Raw genomic sequence first — 24,015 nt, 5'->3', positions numbered from 1 at the left:
GGAGGCAGAGGTTGCAGTGAGCCAGGATCATGCCACTGCATCCCAGTCTGGGTGACAAAGCCAGACTCTGTCTCAAAGAAAAAAATAAAACAACTGAATTTTCCTTCTTGCAAAAAGGGAAAAAGACCTTTACTCCTCTCTTTTCTTACAGCATTTCCTTAAGAAAACTTGTAATTGTAAATCCCTTCTCTGTCCCTGTGAGATATAGCAAAACTTTTTAAAAAGTAAATAAGCTTCTTGCTAGTTTAACAACCCAGGAAGGTCTTTCTTAATGGCCTTGGGTCATGTCTTTGAAATGTAAGCATCAAGGAAGATTGCACCCCATCTCCCTGCGTCTGTGGTAAACTCGTAGGCTCCTGGCTACCCGCGGTTAACTACCTGCGTGTCATACAGATACCAGAAACTTTACTTTTCATTTGCATAATGGCAATTAACTAACACTGATGGCTACCCTAATTATCAGGTGAATTTCAGATGAATTATGCATAGCAAATGTTGCTGTACAGTCAGCTTACTTGAGGACAAGTTATTTTTACCTTGAGGAAATGGAATGCGTTGTACCAGACCGGCTAATACAAAAAATGATAGTTCTTCCTGTCTTCATAAACTCATTAGTGGGTTGCCTGTGACGCACATCGCAGTCTGGTTTAATGTTTATTCAATAATGTAACGTTTTGTTCTTTTCTCCATCTGTGGAGAGAATTTTCTGGGTTGGCAAGAGGCTTTATTTTAAATTATTTCCTCAATACTTCCCATCCAGAAAGGTGGTGTGTGTGTGTGTGTGTGAATTATGTGCGCATATTTTTATATGTATATATATGTGTGTTTATACACATGACAATATATACGTTTTTTTCTAGATGATTCTACATGTTTTAATGTAATAAAGTTATTGACCAGGAAATATATAATTTGTTTTACATATACAGCCAAGTCCTCTCTCTGTATCCGCGGGGGATTAGTACCAGGACCTCCCTGGATTACTCAAATCCAGGGATGTTCAAGTCTCTGGTAGAAAATAACCTGATATTTGCATAACCTACACACCTCCTCCTGCATATTTTAAATTATGTCTAGATTAATTGTACACCTAACACAATGTAAATACTATGTAAATAGTTTTATTGTATTGTTTAGGGTATAATGACAAGGGGGAAACTTTGTACATGTTCAGTAAGATAGAATTTTTAAGTATTTTCATTCTGAGCTTAGTTGAATCCATAGATATGCACCCCCAGGATAAGGAGGGATGACTATATATATTCCTTAGTGAAATGATAGTCATGATACTCTATACCATTAGGTTAAAATTTGTGTAAATTCATGAGAAGGATGTTCACCTAACATTAAGCGCTTTTGCTTTTGGGAAGTGGTATACTCGTTTTCTGTTTTAGCTTATACATATTTTGTAGTTTATTACGTTTCGCGTACCGTTTGCACAATTGTGAAAGCTAGCATTCCTAAGAGGAAGCGGTTACAGGGCATTATCCTTCATTACTCCACGTACTCCTGTACCCACGGAGTTCAATCACTTTAACAAAACTGCCCATCAGTGTTCCTTGGAGCACCTCACGGTGGCTTTCTGTCTTCAAGCCCAGACGTGCAGGGTGCAGCTCTCCGGCCATCACTGAGCAAGGACAGCGCCCTCTCCCGGAAACCCGACAGCAATCACTCAGGCCGCTGGAGGCGGCCGCGCCTCACGGCGTCATCCAAGATGGAGTCGCAGCCGGGCCTTCTGGGAAGCGTAGTTCTGGAGTAGGGCTAGGGAAACGTTCTGCGCATGTGCAGTGTCTTCTTTCTGGCATTGGCGTTTTTTTGGTCTTACGCCCTAGGGTGGGGAGAGGACTCCGGTGCCTCCGGGTCTGGGCTGGGCCGCAAAGGGCGGGGCCTGGGCCCGGCGCGGGCCGGGAGCAGAGGCCGAGACCCTGCAGGTGTGTCGAAGGCTTTTGCGGGCGGGCAGGGCCTGGGAGGCGGGGTCTCGAGCCTGGAAGCCGCCTCCTGGCCCCGGAGCGGCCTCCGCGGAGGGCCCCGGGTGGGAGCCGCCTGGTGGGGAGGTTGGCTGGCTGCGCTGGCGCCCCTGCCCGGAATGGCGTTTGCGCGACCTGCTTGAGGGGCGGCCAGAGGAGGCCTGCGGTGCTGGGCAGTGGGCGCCCGGAGCAGCCGCCTTGTGTGACGTGACCGGAGCCGCCATGTGAGGCGCGCTGGCCGCTGCAGACGCGGCGCTCCAAAGCCGCAGGGACGTGGGCTCTGGTCCAGCGTCTGTAGGTGGTCCCAGTGCGGCTCGACGCGCATCTGGCAAATGATGGGGGCCTTTGGGTACTGAATAGGGTAATAGATGTAAAGTATGATACAGGACTCAATAAAGGTGAGCTGCTTCTATTATTACAAAACATGCTGTTTTCATTATTGGCTCATTTAATCATCGTAACCATCCTTTCGACTTAACCATCTCTGTTTAAATAAATGTGACTACTAAAGATTCAGAGAGAGAAATCCGTTTACCCACAGTATTAGCAGGTGGGATGTAAATCCTCACTTTTTCCTCTGAGTTAATGCGCCTTCCCACACTAAAATCCAGTCTTGACTTGTATTTAGCACAGCATTTGCCCCTTGAGCACCACCAGAACATAGCTGTGTAGTGTACTTGAACCCAGTCTCATCCAGGTAGTGTTCTGTTTCCAAAAATGCTTGGGGAATCTTCAGAGCACTTGAGTCAAAAGGTGAATTATTTAAGGCCTTCCTGCATCCTCCAACCTTAGTCTCTTCTCAGAGGACTGTGAAACGTGTAAATTGAAACCACAATTTGAGCCCTCAATTTTGCATTTTACAGGAGAAGCTGGGAATCCCATCCAGCCCAGAGGCTAGTTTCTAAAGACAGGAAATGGGACAAAAAATTTTTTTAAAGATGAAAACTGCAGTTCATCAGTTCCCCCATTTTATGGTGGTGATCTTATAATGCCTCTCATTGGCTGATAACTGAGCTTAGGCATTTCGTAAGCACCATGCTAGCTGGAAGTGGTTTTTGCTGCTTATTTTAGTTTTGTTTTTTTTTTTTTGGTACATAATGTACATATTTGTGGGGTACATGTGATATTTTGATATATGCATACAATGTGTCATGATCAAATCGGGGTAATTACAATATCCACCGCCTCATTTATCATTTCTTTGTGTTGCAAATATTCGAAATCTTCTAGCTATTCCGATAGCTAATAAATTATTGCTAACACTTGTAACCATACTGTGCTATTGAACACTAGGACTTATTCCTTCTACCTAACTGTATTTTTGTACCCATTAACCAACCTCTCTTCATTCCTCACTCCCTACTTCCCTTTGCAGCCTCTGGTAACCATCATTCTACATCCTATCTTCATGAGATCAACTATCTTAGCTCCTGCGTATGAGTGAGAACATGATATTTGTCTTTCTGTGCCTGGCTTATTTCATGTAACATAATGTCCTCCAGTTCCATCTTTGTTGCTGCAATGACAAAATTTCATTCTTTTTATGTCTGAATAATATTCCATTGTGTATATATACCACAATTTTCATTATCTATTCATGCATTGATGGGTACTTCGGTGGATTCTGTATCTAGACTATTGTGAATAGTGCTGCGATAAAAATGGGAGTGCAGAGATATCTTCAATATACGGATTTCCCTTCTTTTGGATATATATATAGCAGTGAGATTGCTAGATCATATGGTAATTCTGTTTTCAATTTTTTGAGGAACCTCCATTACTGTTTTCCACAGTGGCTGTACTAGTTTACATTGCCACCAAGGTTGTATGAGGGTTCTTCTTTCTCTATATCCCAGCATTTGTTTTTTTTTTTGCCTTTTTTATAATAGCTGTTTTAAGGGGTAAAATGATATCCCATTATGGTTTTGATTTGCATTTGTCTGATGATTAATGATGTTGAAGATTTTATCGTATACCTATTGGCCATTTGTATGTCTTCTATTGTGGAATGTCTGTTCAGATCATTTGCTCAATTTTTTTAAATCAAATTTTTTGTTTTCTGACTGTTGAGTTCCTTGTATATTCTGGTTATTAATTCCTTGTCAGATGGGTAGTTTGCAAATATTTTCTCCTGTTCTTTAGGTATCTTTTCACTGTTATTGCTTACTTTGCTGTGCTGAAACTTTTCCATTTGATGTAATCCCATTCATCTATTTTTGCCTTTGTTGCTTGTGCTTTTGAGGTCTTACCAAAAAATTTTTGCCGAGAACAATGTTCTGAAGCATTTCCAAATGTTTTCTTCAAGTAGTTTCATAGTTTCAGGTCATACATTTAACTCTTTAATCCACTATCATTTGATTTTTGCATATGATGAGAGACAGGGGTTTAGTTTCGTTCTTCTGCGTATGGATATCCAGTTTTCTCAGCACCATTTATTGAAGAAACTGTCATTTCTCCAATGTATGTTCTTAGTGCCTTTGTCAAAAATGAAATTGGCTATAAATGCATGTATTTATTTCTCAATTCTCTTTTCCATTGGTCTATGTGTCTCTTTTTATGCCAGTAACCTACTGTTTTGTTTACTATAGCTTTATAGTATATTTTGAAGTCTGGTAGTACAATGCCTCCACCTTTGTTCTTTTTGCACAAAATTGCTTTGGCTACTCGGGGTCTTTGGTGGTTCCATATAAATTTTAGGATTTTTTTTCCTATTTCTGTGAAGAATGTCATTGGTATTTGGATATGGATTGCATTTAATCTGTAGACTGCTTTTAGTACTATGGACATTTTAACAATATTAATTCTGCCAGTCCATGAGCATGGGATATCTTTCCATTTTAATATCATTCATCAGTGTTTTATACTCTTTTTTTTTTTTTTTTTGAGACAAGGGCTCAGTTTGGTGCAATCTTGGCTCACTGCAACCTCTGTCTCCCAGGGTCAAGCGATTCTCCTGCCTCAACCTCCCGAGTAGCTGGGATTATAGGAGTGCACCACCATACCTGTGTAATTTTTTTTGTATTTTTAGTGGAGACAGGGTTTTGCCACGTTGGCCAGTCTGATTTTGAACTCCTGACCTCAGGTGATCCACCTGCCTACACCTCCCAAAGTGTTGGGATTACAGGTGTGAGCCACAGTGCCCAGCCTGTTTTATACTTTTAATCATAGGATCTTTTACATTTTTGGTTAAATTTATTCCTAGGTGTTGGGGTTTTTTTGGTAGCTGTTGTAAATGGGATTGCTTTCTTGATTTGTTTTTCAGATTGTTCACTGTTGGTGTATGGAAATGCTACTGATTTTTTTTTTTTTTTGAGATAGAGTTTTGCTCTTGTTGCCTAGGCTGGAGTGCAGTGGCATGATCTTGGCTCACTGCAACCTCCGCCTCCTGGATTCAAGCAATTCTCCTACCTCAGCCTCCCGAGTAGCTGGGATTACAGGCATGCGCCACCACACCTGGCTAATTTTGTACTTTTAGTAGTGACTGGTTTTTCTCCCTGTTGGTCAGGCTGGTCTTGAACTCCCAACCTCAGGTGATTCACCCACCTTGGCCTCCCAAAATGCTGGGATTACAGGCGTGAGCCACCGTGCCTGGCCTGCTACTGGTTTTTTAATGTTGATTTTGTATCCTGCAGCTTTACTGAGTTCATGTATCAGTTCTACCAGTTTTTTCGGTGGAGTCTTTATGTTTTTCTAAATATAGGGTCATGTCATCTGTGAACAAAGATAATTTGATTTTTTCTTTCCAGTTTGGATGCCCTGCATGGTTTCTGCTGCTTATGAAAAGGACCTTAGGATTATGACGTAGTTGCCTTTTGCTACCTATATGAAGTGCTTGTTTGAGAATTATGATGATTAACTGTTATTTTAGAAGGTAGATTTGTGTCACTCTCAGCAGATTAGATTCTCAAGTCAGAGTTCATCAGGGCCTAATTAAATTTTACCTTAGGCCCAGCCCAAGTTTTGAGGGCACAGTGCATTGCAGGTACTGTCTGTATTGGTGATCCTGAGTGAAGATATATAGAAGTAGAATGGTACATGAAGGGTTGTGCAAGATTATCTAATTCCTACTCATTTTGAAGACAAAAGCATTGAAACTAAGACAATCACTAAGTTTATTAATAGCAGAGCCTAGAGTAGAACTGAGTCTTTAAGTTCATTATATCATATTTATATCAAAAGAAGGTTCTTGGAGAAATGGTTTCTGAGAAACTGCAATTTAGGGAGAAGAAATGTCTTATGTTTGAGAACTTTGAAAATTCAGACTTTCTAACTTTGGGTTTATAATAGAAAAAAATGGTTATGATATGTAACTTAATTACCTTTTATGTGCCAATAAATATATCTCTTCAACATCATTTCTAGTGTCAGCAAAGGGCTCCATACTTTGGATATATTATACTTGTTATTTAATCAGTCATTATTGGATATTTAAGTTTTCGATTCTTTTGTGTTATTCAGAAAACAGAAACATAATTTTCAAAACAACCAATAGGAAAGAAATGTGTAGATTCACTAAAAAATGTCTCAGGCTCATCAACATTAATATCAGAGTCAGAAGTGGACAGGTGGGTGCTACTTCATCATGGTCCTTACTATGCTTTCTAATGGGTCAAAGGGACATTTTCTCAAAGGTATATATTTTACTAAAATGTTGTATGGAAATTTCTCACAGGTGATTCCTGGGGCTGCCAGCTAAGGTCCCTTATGATTTCTGCTCTGGCTTTGCAGTTTTCAGCCTTTCCCAAGAGCAGCAGAAAATGAACAAGTTCCAGGTGAGTCATTTACTTAGCCCTTACTTTGTTTCATTGTGTGTGTGTGTGTGTGTGTGTGTGTGTGTGTGTTTAATGAGTTTTATGAACGAGAGCCCATGTACTAAATTAGAAACGTAGAAATAGTTAAAAATCACCTACAGGCAAAATACCGTTTGAATAAAACAGCAATTCTCAAAATGTGGTCTGCAGATCCCTGGGAGCTCCAAGACCCTCTCAAGGGGTCTATGAGGTTGAGACTCAGAGTGCTAAGATGTAGATTGCCTTTTACACTGTTGATACTTGCACTGATGGCATGAAAACCATGCTAAATAGGTTACTGCCTGTTTGGCATAAAGTAGACAATGACATTGATACTAACAAATGTGAATTTTTTTTTTTTTTTTGAGATGGAGTCTCGCTCTGTTGCCCAAGCTGGAGTGCAATGGTATAATCTTGGCTCACTGCTGCCTCTGTCTCCCAGGTTCAAGTGATTCTCCTGCCTCAGCCTCATGAGTAGCTGGGATTACAGGCATCTGCCACCATGCCCAGCTAATTTTTTGTATTTTTAGTAGAGAAGGGGTTTCCCCATGTTGGCCAGGCTGGTCTCAAATTCCTGACCTCAAATGATCCTCCCGCCTTAGCCTCCCAAATGCTGGGATTACAGGCGTGAGCTACTGCGCCAGGCCACAAATGTGATTTTAAAAATATATTTTATAACAATATGTCAACATTTGAGTAGTATTTCTGAGGTATATGTTTGGAGACAAACTCAAGCAATTTAGGAGGACAAAGTGATACAGATAAGTGAGGAATGAGTTATAGGTTGATTAGGACAATGCTACCCTAAAATATAATGTTTGAGGAAAGTCCTGAATTAGAGAGAGAGCCAAGTAGAAATCTGAGGGAGCAGCATTGTGGGTAGGAAAAACAGCAATACAGACACCCCAAATCGTGTTCCAGAAACAGTATGTAGGATATTGAAGCTAGAGAGATATGACTTAGGGAAAGAATGGTAAGAGGTAACATCAAAAAGGTAGAGGAAGCTAGAATATGTATGGCCCTGGTAGACTGTAGAAAACATTGAATTTTGTTTTGTTTTGTTTTGTTTGCTCATTTAAAAATCATCCTTTACATAATCAAAGGAATGTACATAATGAAACCTGACCTTAGGGGGGAAAGAATTTAGCCATTCAATAATAAGGATGGTATAAACTATGGATTTTATGTAAATGCCTTTTATCAGATGAAGGAAGTTCCCTTCTTTTCCTAGTTTGTTCAGAGTTTTTATCATGAATGGATCTTGAATTTTGTCAAATGTTCTTCTGCTTTTTTTGGGATAATCATGTTGTTTTTCTTTTTTAGTTTGTTAGCATAGTGAACTACACTGATTGATGTTCAAATGTGGAATCAACCTTGCATTGCCAGGGTAAATTGGTCACAATGTGTATATTTTTATATATTGCTGAATTAGGTTTGCTAACATTTTGTTGAGGATTTTTGCATCTATCACCATGAGGAATATTGATCAGTGATCAATATACTAGTAAATGTTTAATAATCAGATTTTAGGGGTTGGGATAGAAATCTGGTTTATACTGTTTACCAATTTCTGTGGTATCAATACTCCCACCATGGCAAATTTCAAGCTACAACATGCCAGCCAGATTCTGAAAACTTAACCATCAGCTCTTCTGAGCTGATACAAACTGGTGCCAGCAACCACTGTAGTTGTCATTTCTGGTAATGTTTTTGTTAGATTTGGGTTTCAGGGTCACGTGAGCCTTATAAAGTGAGTCGAGAATGGTTATTTTTTCTTGGTTTTATGGAAGAAATTACATGTAATTGGTATTGTTTCTGTCTTATTGTTTGATTGAATTCACCAATGAAACCATTTAGGCCTGAAGTTGTCTTTGTTCAAAGGTTTTGTTTACTTGTTTTAATTGAAGTCAAATTCACATACTATTCATCATTTAAAAGTATACAATTGTAAGGTATTAATATTTAGTACATTCACAGTATTGTGTAACACCACCTCTACCTAGTTACAAAACATTTTCACCATCCCAAAAGAAAACCCCATTCCCATTAAGCAGTCATTCCCTGTTCTCTCTCCCTCTTTCCCCTGGCAACCACTAATATGTTATCTATCTCTATGGATCTACCTAGTCTAGATATTTCGTGTAAGTGAGATCATACATTAGGTGACCTTTTGTATCTGCCTTCTTTTACTTAGCATGTTTTCCAGGTTCAGCCACCTTGAAGCATGTATCAGTACATCATTCCTTTTTATGGCTAAAATGCCATTGTGTATATACACCACAATTTGTTTGTCCATTCATCCATTGACAGACATTTGGGTGGTTTCCACTTTTTGGTTATTATGAATAATGCTGTTATGCAAATTCATCTGTAAGTATTTGATACCTATTTTCAATTATTTCGGGTATATACCTAAAAATGGAATTGCTGGGATGTATGGCAATTCTATGTTTAACTTTTTGAGGAACTGCCAAACTTCCACAGCAGCTGCACTGTTTTACATTCCCATTAGCAATGTACAAGGGTTTCAGTTTCTCCATATACCCCCAACACCTGCCATTTTTAAAATTATGCCCATTATAATTGGGGTGGGGGGGTGAAGTGGTATTGTTGCGGTTTTGCATTGCATTTCTTTAGAGATGAGTGATGCTGAACATCTTCTATTGTGCTTTTTTCTGCTATTTTTTTTCTAGTGTGCTTTTTAGCCATTTGTATATACTGTCATCATTTGGTATATGCAGGTGATTGGTTCCAGGACCCCTGCATGTACTTAAATCCACACATACTCAAGTCCTACAGTCAGCCCTTCAGAACCCACGTGTGCAAAAAATTGGCCCTCCATATGTGTGGGTTTCCAATCTTGCAAATACTACATTTTCAATCTATGTTAGGTTGAAAATAATCTGCATCCAAGCCTGTGTTGTTCAAGGGTGAGTTGTGTTATTTGGAGAAATGTACACTCAAGTTCTTTGCCCATTTCCTACCTGGGCTGTTTATCTTTTTGTTGTTGAATTATAAGAACATTTTATGGCCAGGCATAGTGGCTCATGCCTGTAATCCCAGCATTTTGGGAGGCCAGGGTGGGTAGATCACTCGAGGTCAGGAGTTCAGACCAGCCTGGTCAACATGGTGAAACCCTGTCTCTACTAAAAATACAAAAATTAGCTGGGCTTGGTGGTGCACACCGGTAGTCCCAGCTACTTGGGAGGCTGAGGCAGGAGAATCACTTGAACCCAGGAGGTGGAGGTTGCAGTGAGTCGAGATGGCGCCACTGCATTCCAGCCTGGGTGACAGAGCAAGACTCTGTCTTAAAAAAAAAAAAAAATTGGCCGGGTGCAGTGGCTCACGCCTGTAATCTCAACACTTTGGGAGGCTGAGGCAGGCGGATCACGAGGTCAGGAGTTTGAGACAGGCCTGGCCAATATGGTAAAACCCCATGTCTGTTAAAAATACAAAAATTAGTTAGGCATGATGGCATGTGCCTGTAGTCCCAGCTACTTGGGAGGCTGAGGCAGGAGAATTGCTTGAACCCGGGAGGCAGAGGTTGTGGTGAGCTGAGATGGCGCCACTGCACTCCAGCCTGGGCAACAGAGGGAGACTCTGTCTCAGATGATTTGCAAATATTTTCCAGACTGTGTGTTGTCTTTTCTCCATTATGACAATGTTCTATAATGCACAAACATTTCAAATTATGATGAAGTAAAATTTATTTTTCTTTTGTTTGTGCTTTTGGTGTCATATAGAAGAATCCATTGCCAAATTCAAGGTAGGCTATGTTTTCTTCTAAGAGTTCTACATGTTTAACTCATATATTTAGGTCATTGATCCATTTTGAATTGATTTTTGCATATGATGTGAGTTAGAGTTAACCATTTAACTCACGCATGTGGGTATTGAGTTTTCCCAGTATTATTTGATGAAGAGACTATTCTTTTCCCACTGAATGGTCTTGACAGCCTCGTTGAAAATCAGTTGGGGCTGGATGTGGTGGCTCATGCCTGTAATCCTAACACTTTAGGTGACCGAAGTGGGCAGATCTCTTGAGCCCAGGAATTTGAAACCATCCTGGGCAACATGACAAGACCCTGTCTCTGCAAAATACAAAAATTAGCCAGGTGGGTGGTGTGCACTTTTAGTCCCAGATACTTGGGAGGCTGAGGTGGGGGAATCACCTGAGCCTGGGGAGGTCCAGGCTGCAGTAAGCCATGACTGGACCATTGCACTCCAGCCAGTGAGACCCTGTCTCAGAAAAAAAAAAAGAAGAAGAAAATCATGTGGTCGTAGATATATGGGTTTATTTCTGAACTCAGTTCTATCCCATTAGATTGTATGTCTGTCCTTATGCCAGTACCTCACTGTTTTGATAACTGCAGCTTTGCAGTAAGTTTTGAAATAGTGAAGTGTGAGTCCTCTGACTTTATTCTTCTTTCCCAATGTTGTTTTGGCTATTGGGGACCCCTTGCAATTCCGTATGAATTGGAGGATAATCTTTTCCATTTCTGTGCAAAAGCCATTGGGAGTTTGATAGGGACTGGTTTGAATCTGTAGATTTCTTTGGGTAGTATTGTCATTTGAACCATATTAAGTCTCCCAGTCTATGAATACAGGATGCCATCTCATTTATTTAGGTCTCATCTTAGTATAGCCAGCCAGCTCTCTTTTGGTTACTACTATTTTCGTGAAATGCCTTTTTCCATCCTTTCTTTTCAGCCTACTTGTGTCTTTGGATCTAAATTTAATTTTAGAAGGCATATATTTGAATCATGTTTTTAATATCCATTCAGTCAATCTCCACCTTTAACTCGTGAGTCTAATCTATTTAAAGTGATGTTTGATAAAGACTTACTTCTGCAACTTGGCATTTTTCTTCAACATACTTTATATATTTTCCTTTAATTCCTCCGTGATATGGTTTGGCTCTGTGTCCCCACCCAAATCTCATGTGAAATTGTAACCCTCAATGTTGGAGGAGGGGCCTGGTGGGAGGTGATTAGATCATGGGGGCAGACTTCCCCCTTGCTGTTCTTGAGATAGTGAGTGAGTTCTGACAAGATCTGGGTAAAAGTGTGTAGCACTTCCCCCTTTGCCCTCTATCTCCTGCTCTGCCATGTGAAGATGTGCCAACTTCTCCTTCACCTTCTGCTATGACTGTAAGCTTCCTGAGGCCTACACAGCCATGCTTCCTGCACAGCCTGTGGAACCATGAGTCAATTAAACCTCTTTTCTTTGTAAATTACCCAGTCTCAGGTAGTTTTTTTTTTTTTTTAATTGACATGGAGTCCTGCTCTGTCACCCAGGCTGGAGTGCAGTGGTGCGATCTCGGCTCACTGAAACCTCCGCCTCCCGGGTTCAAGAGATTCTCGTGGTTCAGCCTTCCAAGTAGCTGGGATTATAGGTGCATGCCACCATGCCTGGCTAATTTTTTGTATTTTTAGTACAGACAGGGTTTTACCGTGTTGGCCATGTTGAACTCCTGACCTCAAGTGATGTGCTCACCTCAGCCTTCCAAGGTGCTGGGATTACAGGAGTGAGCCACCACGCCAAGCCTTAGGTAGTTCTTTATAGCAATGTGATAACACACTAATACCCTCCAATACTGCCTTCTTTTTAATTTTTTTTCTAATGTACCATTTTGCTTTCCTCCTCATTTCCTTTTGTGAGTGTTTTAAGGTGTTTTTAGTGGTTACTCTTAGTATTACAATTAACTTTTCTAATTTTTAACAATCTGGTTTGAATTGATACCAACTTAGCTTCAGTAGTGTATACAAATTGCTGATATATAGCTGTTTCTCCCCCCTTTATGTTGTTACTGTCACAAATTATATTTTTGCATGTTGTATGACCATTAACATATATTTATAGTTACTATTATATGCATTTGTCTTTTAAATCCTATAGGAAGCAAACAGAGGAGACATAATTTAAAAAATATCACAATACCAGCTTTTCTATGTACCTATATAGTTACCTTTACCTGTGTTCTTTATAGCTTCAAATGGCCTTGAATTGCTGTCTAGTGTCCTTTCATTTCAGACTGAAGGACTGCTTGTAGCATTTCTTATAAGGCAGGTCTACTAGAAACAGAGTCCTTTAGCTTTTATCTTGTAATGCCTTAATTTCTTCTGCATTATTGATGGATAGTCTTGATGGAAAAGAATTCTTGAAGTAGAATTCTTTTCTTTCAGCACTTTAATGTGTCATCACACTGCCTTTTGGCTTTCACAGTTTCTGTTAAGAAATCTGCTTTAATCTTAATGGATTAATGGATTAATCTTAATGACTGGAGTTGACTGCTTTCAGCTTTTCCATGCTGAGGTTGCAAGTGGCTAGTGGCTCTAGCATTCCAAAGTATGGAGGGCAGTGGTCCCCTTCCCACAGCTCCATTAGGCAGTACCCCAGTGGGGGCTCTGTGTGGAGGCTCCAACCCCACATTTCCCCTCAACATTGCCCTAGTAGTTTCTCTGTGGGGGCTCCATCTCTGTGGCAGACTTCTGCCTGGACACCGAGGCTTTCCAATACATCCTCTGAAATCTAGGGGGAAGCTGCCAAGCCTCCTTCATGCTTGCATTCTGAGCATCTGCAGACTTAACACTAGATAGAAACCATGAAGGATTACAGATTGTGCCCTCCTGAGCTTTGGCTCAAGCTATACCTGGACCCCCTTGAGCTGAAGCTGGAACCAGAGCAGCTGAGATGTGGGGAACAGTGTCACAAGGCTGCACAGAGCTGCATTGCCCTAGGCCTGGCCCCTGAAACCATTCCTCCTAGGCCTCTGGGCCTGTGATGGAAGGCAGAGTCCCAAAGATCTCTGAAATGCCTTTAAGGCCTTTTCCCCATTGTCTTGGATTGTTACTTGGCTCCATTTGAGTCATGCTAATCTCTCTAGCAAGTGGTTGCTCCACAGCCTGCTTGGGCTTGGATTCTTTCTGTACCACAGGACCAGGCTATAAACTTTCCAGACTTTATGCTTTGATTCCCTTTTAAATATCAGTTCCAACTTTAAGTCATTTCTTTGCTCCTATATTTGATCAAAGGCTGTTAGGAGCAGTCAGGCCACATCTTGAATGCTTTGCTGCTTAGAAATTTCTTCTGCCAGATACCCTAGGTCATCAGTCTTAAGTTCAGTCTTCCACAGATCCCTAGGACATGCAGCCAAGCTCTGTGCCAGGACAAAACATGGGTGACCTATACTCTGGTTTCCAATAAATTCCTCATTTTCTTCTGAGACCTCATCAGTTTAGCATTCACTGTCCATGTCACTATCAGCATTTTGGTCACAACCATTTAACCCGTCTCTTAGAAGTTTCAAACATTCCCTCAGCTTAGTGTCTTCTTCTGAGCCCTCCAAATTCTTCCAACCTCTGCTTGTTACTCAGTTCCAAAGCTGCTTCTATATTTTCAGGTATCTTTATAGCAATGCTCTACTCCTCAGTACCTATTTTGTGTTAGTTGTTTTTTGCATTGCTACACAGAAATACCTGAGGCTGGGTCATTTATAAAGAAAAGAGGTTTAATTGGCTCATGGTTATGCAGGCTGTACAGGAAGCATGGCACTGGCATCTGCTCAGCTTCTGGTGAGGCCTCAGGGAGCTTTTACTTAGGGCAGAAAGTGAAGCAGGAGCCAGTACATCACATAGTGACAGTGGGAGCAAGAGAGAGAGATAAGGGGTAGGTCCTAGACTCTTTATTTATTTGCTTATTTATTTTTTGAGGTAGAGTCTCACTCTGTTACCCAGGCTGGAGTGCAGTGGCATGATCTTGGCTCACGGCAACCTCTGCCTCCCAGGTTGAAGCGATTCTCCTCCCTCAGCTTCCCGAGTAGTTGAGACTACAGGCGTGGACCACCACACCCGCCTAATTTTTGTATTTTTAGTAGAGACAGGGTTTTGCCATGTTGGCCAGGCTGGTCTCAAACTCCTGACCTCATGACCCACAGGAGAGAAGCCCTATGCATGCAAGGAATGTGGGAAGTCCTTTTCTCAGAAGTCACATTTTATTATACATCAGAGAAAACACACAACTCACTGCACATCAGAAGACACACACAAAGAAGAGGAAGGCTGAGAAGTAAGATGAGTTGGGAAGTTCTCTTGACTGAATTAATCCTTCAAAACACACAGGGGAGAAGCCCTATGAGTGTCAGGAGTGTGGGGAAACCTTTATCCAGAAGTCACAACTGTGTGAGTCCTTTGATGTAATCTGAGGACTGAATTCACACCCTCTCAAGTAGCTGGTGTTACAGGCCTGAGCCACCACACCCACCTCCTTAATTCTTAATAAACATTAATACATGTAAAGGTATGCATTATATTAATAAGCAGAGATGTATTTGTTAAGTGTGTATGTAAAATATATTTTACTTCTCCAAAAGACAGATTCAGAATTTCTTCTTGTCCTGTCCCTTGACTTTTCACTGTAACCTTCTAACTAATCTTGGTCCTATGCCTTACCGTAAGTACATACCTACCAACCTATGGTATATACCTACCATTATGTACCCACAATAGGTATCATACCTACCAAATTATATGTGGTTTCCTAAACTTACCATTTCTCATGCATCCATGCCTTTGCCAATTGTGTTTTCTTTATTCCTAAAGTTAGTCAGTTTGACCACCTAATAAAATCTAACATGACAATATGAAATGCAAATAATTACCCCCATTTGTGACCATCTCATGTTGTATACATGTTTCTGTAATGGCACCTGCTTCACATACTGTATTTTAGCATTTTCACCTTTGTCTCCCTGGCAAAAATATAAGCTCCTCGATAACAGGAATAGAGTCATGTGTCACTTAGTGACAGGGATATGTTATGAGAAACATATCATTAGGTGACTTCATCGTGCAAACATCATAGAGTGTCCTTACACAAGCCTAGATGGTACAGCTGACTGCACACCTAGGCTATGTGGTGTAGCCCATTGCTTCTAGGCTACAAACCTGTACAGTATGTTACTGTACTGAACACTGTAGGCAACTTGTAACACAATGGTAAGAATTTGTGTATCTAAACATAGAAAGCAGACAATAAAAATACTATATTTTTTTATAGGATCATCATCATATATGGAATTTGTCATTACTGAAATGTCATTATGTGGCATATGACACTCATTTTTTTTCTTCATCTTTGTATCTTCAGCAGAGTTCCAGGCATGGAGTGGGAGCTCAGTAAATATGTAATGAACAAATATTCCTTCTATGAATAAAGCAGGGTACAGCATGGCACATATCCTAACTCTCCAGAGTGAACTTTGCAGTTAGTACACTAAGAGCTAGCTCACATGTCTTTTCAATGGTATGCAATCTATTCTGGTTACTTCAAATTGAACTGAAGTATGTTATTCCAGGGACCCGTGACATTAAAGGATGTTATTGTGGAATTCACCAAGGAGGAATGGAAGTTACTGACCCCTGCTCAGAGGACTCTGTATAAAGATGTGATGCTGGAAAACTATAGTCACCTGGTCTCAGTGGGTGAGGAAAACTTCCCCAGGTGTAAATCCCAGTAGTTTGCATCTATCTTCTCGGTTACTGGAGTATAAAATGTCCCTATAGGGTTGAATGATTGACATTATCTATGATTCAGAGGTCGAAGTTAATAAATCCATTTTGGGTACTAGAAAAAATATTTGTGTCCCTCTCTCCCCGCTGAAAGAATCTAAATTTGCCAAGCCTAACTGGAACCTTCATTATTATCCTGAAACTCCACTTCCTCATCTTTCACAGTCCCTAAATTCCAAGCAATTTGTATCATTTCCTTGATATTTTCCATTCATAGGTTACCATGTGAATAAGCCAAATGCAGTCTTCAAGTTGAAGCAAGGAAAAGAGCCATGGATATTAGAAGTAGAATTTCCACATCGGGGCTTCCCTGGTGAGTTAGAAGAAATTATATCCCATGTTACTGGTGAGTAGTTGGTGCCTCTTGCCTTCTGAATCTTCTTCGGCAATCTCTCACTTTTTTTTTTTTTTTTTTTGAAACAGAGTTTCACTCTTGTTGTCCAGGCTGGAGTCCAATGTTGCCATCTCAGCTCACTGCAACCTCCACCTCCCAGGTTCAAGCAATTCTCCTCCCTCAGCCTCCCGAGTAGCTGGGATTACAGGCATGTACCACCAGCCTGGCTAATTTGGTACTTTTAGTAGAGATGGGGTTTCTCCATGTTGGTCAGGCTGGTCTTGAACTCCCAACCTCAGGTGATCTGCCCACCTCGGCCTCCCAAAGTGCTAGGATTACAGGTGTGAGTCACCGCGCCCGGCCTCAGCAGTCTCTTTATAAATGCCCTGTAGTTTTGGAAGCGATTAAGGACACTTTATTTGCACGTGTAAAAAAACCTAATTCACACCTCCAATTTTTGTTCTCTCCACTTAAATTCTCTTCTTTGCTAGACATGTTTTAAATAGATTTACTTCTCTTTCCTGTATACAAACTCTTATCTCTCCTTACGCTTGTAAGACTTTGTCTTTTTGTCTAGAATCACCAGTTACTCCCTGCCATTAGAGTATGCAACTATAAAGTGTTTGTAAATCTGACTTATAACGTTTTTAAATGGCATCGCCTTCCTTTTATTAACAATAAAATACCTCAGTTATTTTGGCACCACTTTTAACTTCCCATTTTTTCTTTAAACTCTGAGCTCAGATTAAAAATCGGTATGCTGCTCATCAATTCTTTCATTTCGGAGTTGCTACTTCCTGCTATACAGTGTTTATCCTTCCCACAAAGCACTGCTTATCCTCCCTAAACTTACTTGGATAACACTAAGACAATCTCATCCTGCCTTCTTAAATGTTTGTCACGTATTTTCTAACTTGTGCACAGATGTGTTGCCAGTATCAGGAACAATGCCTAGTACATATTAGTTGCTCGCTAGATATTTGTTGAAAGAATGAATATTAATTAACAAGAGACTGGCTGGGAGTGGCGGCTCATGCCTGTAATCCCAGCACTTTGGGAGGCCAAAGTGGGTGGATCACTTGAGGCCACGAGTTCGAGACCAGCCCGGCCAACATGGTGAAACCCTGTCTCTACTAAAAATACAAAAATTAGCCGGGCTTGGTGGTGCACACCTGTAGTCCCAGCTATTCAGGAGGCTGAGGCTTAGGCATGAGAATCGCTTAAACCCAGGAAGCAGTGGTTACAGTGAGCCAAGATCGCCCCACTGCACTCCAGCCTGGACAACAGTGAGACTCATGTTCACGAAAAAAAGAAATAAAAAATATATAAAATGATTAACAACAGACACTTTCTACTTTCTGCTCTGTTCCTTTTATTAACTCCTGTAGGAGCTCATCCATTCTTAAAGCCAATGCATTGGTTTTTATGATAAGGATTCCTAAAATTGACCTCTCCAGCATCTTTGCCCTATTTATATTCTGATCCCATATTTTTACCTTCTTGTAAGATAGTTCTGCTTATTCTACTTCCTTCCTTGTTAGGGTCAAAACAAAAATTGTTGATTTAAATTCCCACAGTAGTTGTGTAATGCAGCAGATGTACATTGCCAGAAGCCTGCATGGTATACTTAATACTGACTCAGTATTAAGTCCTTTAGACAAAATAAAAGTCTTACAAGGGTAAGGAGGTATTAGTAATATTCATTTAAATGAATTTTCTGTCAGGAACTACTCTGGCCCTCTCTTGCCTATGCAACTTATTTCTCCTTGTGGCCCCCAAACACCTGTTAATCTCCATTTTACTATGCTCTTAAATGTTTTCCAAACATAAGATTTTTTTTTTTTTTGATATGGAGTCTCACTCTGTTGCGCAGGCTGGCATGCAGTGGTGCGATCTCAGCTCACTGCAACCTCCACCTCCTGAGTTCAAGTGATTCTCCTGCCTCAGCCTCTTGAGTAGCTGGGATTACAGGTGCCCACAACCAGATCCAGCTAATTTTTGTATTTTTAGTAGAGGTGGGGTTTCACCATGTTGGTCAGGCTGGTCTCGAACTCCTGACCTCAGGTGATCCACCCACCTCAGCCTCTCAAAGTGCCGGGATTACAGGCATGAGCCACCGTTCCTGGCTCATACATATGATCTTATTTCATGTGTTCCTGAGTTAACGTCGCATAAGTCACTATGAAGTGACTTTTCTTATGTATTCCCCACCATTGCTATGAAATTCCAACCCCAAGCATCTACTGATAATCTTTCACTTGCTTTCATGCATTTAAAGATGCATAAATATGAAGGTCACTAAAGATTCTAGAATGATGTTCAATAATTGGACCTTTAAAGATCCTGTAGTAAATTGGAAGCAGAGATGGAGGAAGCAAGATATGAAAATGAAATTCAAGACTAGTGTTGAGTCATGAGTAACAAGTGCGTTAGAAGTGCAGGATTTGATGGTCAGGATGAGTTCAGGATTGAAAATCTCTGGTGGTACAACTAGGAATTCATCCTTGTATAGATGGCTTATCCCAATGCTTTTAAGAAAATCCTTCCTTTTGGATATATGTGGTCCTCTGTCTTCCTGTCCTGAAAATAAAGCCAACTAGATGGAGAGTGAAAGCCCAAGCTACAGGACTCTTCCTCTAAGCATGAGGAAACTGATGTTCTGAAAAAGTCACTTTAGTAATTGACACCTAGATTGCTGTGGATGGATGAAGAGGAAATAAAGTAGAAGTTTGTCTGCTAAATGCTAGGAATCCTAGCACAGTAATCTAGGTTTGAGGGAATAAAGACCTATACTTCAGCTCCTTCTTTCAGTTTAATCTTTTCCATGTATTCCAGGGGACACTGTTGTCCAGTAGTTTTTCTTAACCTGCTTACTGTTCATGGTCCTTAAGGGGCTCACAGTATTCTCTATACTTCCCACACTCCCGTTCAGCAACACTTCGAATGTCCTATGTTCTCCTCTCCCGGTTCTTTTTTTGTCTTTAACTTTCACCTCCAAGCTCTTATGGTCACATTTGTAAAAATGTCAGAGTACATGGGTCTACAAGTAGGATCCTCCTTCTGTGTGTGACAGCAGTTTTCAGTGTTTGTTTTAGGTTTTTTTCCCAAAACAATGGGCTAGAGGAAATTTGCATTTGAGGTTCTTTCATTATGAGAAATTGGCCCGAAGCCTAAGAATCAATGCTATGACAATATTAATGTGTAATATTTATAAAGTATTACATTTTTGGTTCCCTTGTAGAAGACCTATGGAGCATTCATGATCTAGAAGCAAGATACCAGGAAAGCCAAGCTGGAAATTCAAGGCAAGTTCAAGAATTAATGTTTAAGATAGAAGATTTGTAAGCAAGAGTCTTAAAGGAGTTACTAGAAATGGGAGGGCACTAGTTAATACTAAACGTGAGAAAACTAACACTGCAGAGCAAATCCCAAGGAATATAATCCAAGTGGGACTGCCCCTTTTCATAGAGACCTTGTGCAGGATCGGGAGATTGAAACTTTGAAGTGGTCTTTTTACTCTTCTGAATTAAGTAATGAAAGGGAGTCTCTATTACACAAAATAGAATGCAGGCAATTGAGAGACCCTGTGAATAGAATGCAAATGCAGATTCACCTTACCAAATGTTAAACTACAGTGCAGGTCAGAGAATGCTCACAGTGGAGAAACCCTATGGATCCAGTAAATATGGGAACATCTCTAGAAATCAGTCCTCAGAGGTACTTGGAAAATACGCCCAGTGGAGCAGGGGGAACAAAAAGCCTTAAAAGTCTTACACATTAATGAATGTGGAACTTTCTGTCTAGGAATGGAGAACTCACAAAACATCAGAAAACTCGTACCACAGAGAAAGCCTGTGAATGTAAGGAATGTGGGAAGTTCTTCTGCCAGAAGTCTGCCCTCATAGTACATCAGCATACTCACTCAAAGGGCAAATCCTATGACTGTGATAAATGTGGGAAATCTTTCTCTAAAAATGAAGACCTCATAAGACATCAGAAAATTCACACGAGAGATAAAACCTATGAGTGTAAAGAATGTAAGAAAATATTTTACCACCTATCATCTCTCAGTAGACATCTGAGAACCCATGCAGGAGAGAAACCCTATGAATGTAATCAGTGTGAAAAATCCTTCTACCAGAAACCACATCTTATAGAACATCAGAAAACACACACAGGGGAGAAACCTTTCGAATGTACTGAATGTGGGAAGTTCTTCTATGTGAAGGCATACCTCATGGTACATCAGAAAACACACACAGGGGAGAAACCCTATGAGTGTAAGGAGTGTGGGAAAGCCTTTTCCCAGAAGTCACACCTCACAGTACATCAGAGAATGCACACAGGGGAGAAACCCTATAAATGTAAGGAATGTGGGAAATTCTTCTCTAGGAATTCACACCTCAAAACTCATCAGAGAACTCACACAGGAGAGAAACCCTATGAATGTAAGGAATGTAGGAAATGCTTCTACCAGAAGTCAGCCCTCACAGTACATCAGCGAACTCACACAGGGGAGAAACCCTTTGAATGTAATAAATGTGGGAAAACATTTTACTATAAATCAGACCTCACTAAACATCAGAGAAAACACACAGGGGAGAAGCCCTATGAATGCATAGAATGTGGCAAATCTTTTGCTGTGAATTCAGTCCTCAGATTACATCAAAGGACTCACACAGGAGAGAAGCCCTATGCATGCAAGGAATGTGGGAAGTCCTTTTCTCAGAAGTCACATTTTATTATACATCAGAGAAAACACACAGGGGAGAAGCCCTATGAGTGTCAGGAGTGTGGGGAAACCTTTATCCAGAAGTCACAACTCACTGCACATCAGAAGACACACACAAAGAAGAGGAAGGCTGAGAAGTAAGATGAGTTGGGAAATTCTCTTGACTGAATCCTTCAAAACAATCAGATAATTCACACAAGAGGTACACCTTATGAATCGCATCAATAGAGGGAAATTTTCAGCTACAATCTTTGCTCTCTCTGTGTATCAGCAAATACATAGATTCTGTACATTTATTTGGGAGAAAATTTTATCATATTTTAGGCTTTTCTAAATATTAGATAATATAGATGGCAGAAGTCATGCAAATTGTAAAACAGGAAGGAAACCTTTCAGAAGTCATACTTTTGTTTTGCAACATAGAAGTCACACAGGAGAAAAATCCTGTAAGTAAAATGAATGTCAAGACATTTTCTGTCAGGGCAGCCAGCTGTAGACATCCAAAAGCTCACAAATGAGAAGCTCCTTGAGTATCTAGAAATCTCTTTACACAATTGGAGCTCATGTACTAGAGAATTCAAAGGGATAACTGCAAAGACACTGGTATATAGAAGCCTTTATTAAGAATTGATGTTTCATTCAATTTCAGATCACTGGTACTTGGATAGATATTTTAAATATTTGGAAGGTGTTCAATAAAAATTCAAATAATTTGTACTGAGGGAAACAGTTATACTACAAATCATGTTGCAGATCTGATGCCAAGATTGCTCTGTTTTAAAAGGAAACCTGCAAATGTCTACATATATGAAGCTTTTAAAAAGCACAAGTTATCAGGCAACATCATTAAACATACATTAAATGTCTGTTAGCATATAGGATTTTGTGTGTATGTGAGTGTGCTATAACATGTAACTTGCGGATGTTCAGCGTGCATGTGGAATCCATCCATAATGGTACATAGCGAAATAATATAATCTTAGTTCAGTAACTATTATGTGTATGAAGATGTTGCACATTAAGTCTCAGTAGTGACTCTGGTTGTTAATATTTGTATTGTAAGTGTAATATTCCTTTTAAATTATAAGGCATCTTTTTATCCTTTTTTTGTGTTTGTAAATGGATATAGACAGTGGTAATAACTAATCCTTCAAAAATAAGTTAAAATGTTTTTGTAAAATTTTCAAATGTCAGCCAAGTTTTGCATTAGGGACACATTTATATATAGCAAAAGCCTGAGCTGTTTTTAAACAGCTAAAAACAGTAGTATTTATTACAATCTCCACAATGAAAACAAATAGTGCAATGTAAGAAATATTATGTATCTTACTGTTGATGTGTGAGCAGGGAGCAGAGCTATCTGCATTTGTATTTTGTGTGAGAGTCCTAAATGTTCTTCACCAACTTTTTCTTCCTCATAGAAGCAACATGACATAGTTAAGGGTGTGGACTCTGGGCTCCTGCTGCCTGGGCCCCGATTCCAGCATGGGGCATGCTACTTAATATCTCTGTGCCTCAGTTCCCATCCCATAAAAGAGTAGTGATAGTGACAACATCTTAGGATTGCTTTGAGGTCTAAATGAGTTAACATTTTCAAAGCACTTAGAATAGTGTCTGAGACACAAGAGCTATATGTTAGAGGTTATCATCATTATTTGTATTTTGTGAATTACGCTGCAAAAAAAAAAAAGATGTTGGCTACCCAACATTCATCCCCCACCTTCTTGCTGCCAGTGCCTTGATTTGGTTGTTTGTTTTCCTACAAGTGATTTAGGGGCAGATCCTGACTACACTAAGTCAGGGTTTGGCAAATGACAGTCCATCAGACAGATCTGGCCCACTACCCATTTTTGTATCCTGCAAGCTAAGAATGGTTTTATATTTCTAAATGGTTGAAAGAATCAAAGAATATTGTGACACATGAAAATTATATGATATTCAGATTTCAGTGTCCATAAATAAAGTTTTGAAAACATGAATACAAACAAAAAACACCTATTTATGTTTGACCTGTGGCTGTCTTTGCACTACCCCAGCAGAGTTGAGTAGTTGTAGCAGACACCACATGCCCTTGAGCCTAAGATCTAGCACTTTACAAAGTAAGTTTTTCTGTTACTTAGAGCTGAAAATAAAAGCAATGTAGAGTTACGCTTTTATAAGTATTTCATGTTTCAGAAATGATGCATACAGCAATTTGTAGGTGGGTGGTTTTTTGCAGTATATTTATTTTGTGCATTATATTTATATGTTAAGAGCCTGAGCTTAGAAGTATTTTTTTCAAAGAAATGTGTTTTTTACTTGCTAAATTGTCATAACATCAAAACAAGAAATTTCTTGATGGAATGTAGCAGTAAACATATGAAATAAACATTGTCTAAATTAAATCGAATTGTTCATTGATCCCACCCCACAGTATTCCTTTGTTTTCTCCCAAATCAATGGCCAGTTTTCCCTGTATCGTTTTATAATTTTCTTTCTATCCCATAAGATACCATTGGTAAGTCATACTTAGCTAACGTAACCCAATAACAAAAAACTTACAATACCCAATTCCATCAGCTACATTACTAGTAATCTATAAAATTATTGCCTGCACTTCATGTAATTGTCATATGCTGCTACA

At 40.0% G+C, this 24,015-nt stretch overlaps 1 protein-coding gene across 4 annotated transcripts; it reads left to right on the top strand.

The window, feature by feature from the left end:
- Positions 1 to 1,788: 1,788 nt before the first annotated feature.
- On the top strand, positions 1,789 to 23,776 carry LOC103782649 (zinc finger protein 25). 4 transcript variants are annotated; one of them, XM_008967556.5, is made up of 7 exons: positions 1,893 to 1,931; positions 6,640 to 6,739; positions 10,501 to 10,523; positions 16,113 to 16,239; positions 16,544 to 16,639; positions 19,902 to 19,965; positions 20,465 to 23,776. In XM_008967556.5, exons 4-7 carry the CDS (start codon positions 16,206 to 16,208, stop codon positions 21,531 to 21,533), a joined length of 1,263 nt encoding a protein of 420 aa, XP_008965804.1. In that variant the 5' UTR covers positions 1,893 to 1,931; positions 6,640 to 6,739; positions 10,501 to 10,523; positions 16,113 to 16,205; the 3' UTR covers positions 21,534 to 23,776. The 4 variants fall into 4 exon arrangements, with proteins under 4 accessions (XP_008965803.1, XP_008965802.1, XP_008965804.1 ...); XM_008967555.6 differs by lacking the exon at positions 10,501 to 10,523 and having other exon boundaries at positions 1,789 to 2,365; XM_008967554.4 differs by lacking the exon at positions 10,501 to 10,523 and having other exon boundaries at positions 1,797 to 1,931.
- Positions 23,777 to 24,015: the final 239 nt, after the last annotated feature.

Source organism: Pan paniscus, chromosome 8, assembly GCF_029289425.2.
Source record: "Pan paniscus chromosome 8, NHGRI_mPanPan1-v2.0_pri, whole genome shotgun sequence".
NCBI classification, from domain to species: domain Eukaryota; kingdom Metazoa; phylum Chordata; class Mammalia; order Primates; family Hominidae; genus Pan; species Pan paniscus.
This window is presented reverse-complemented; position numbering and strand designations above follow the sequence as displayed.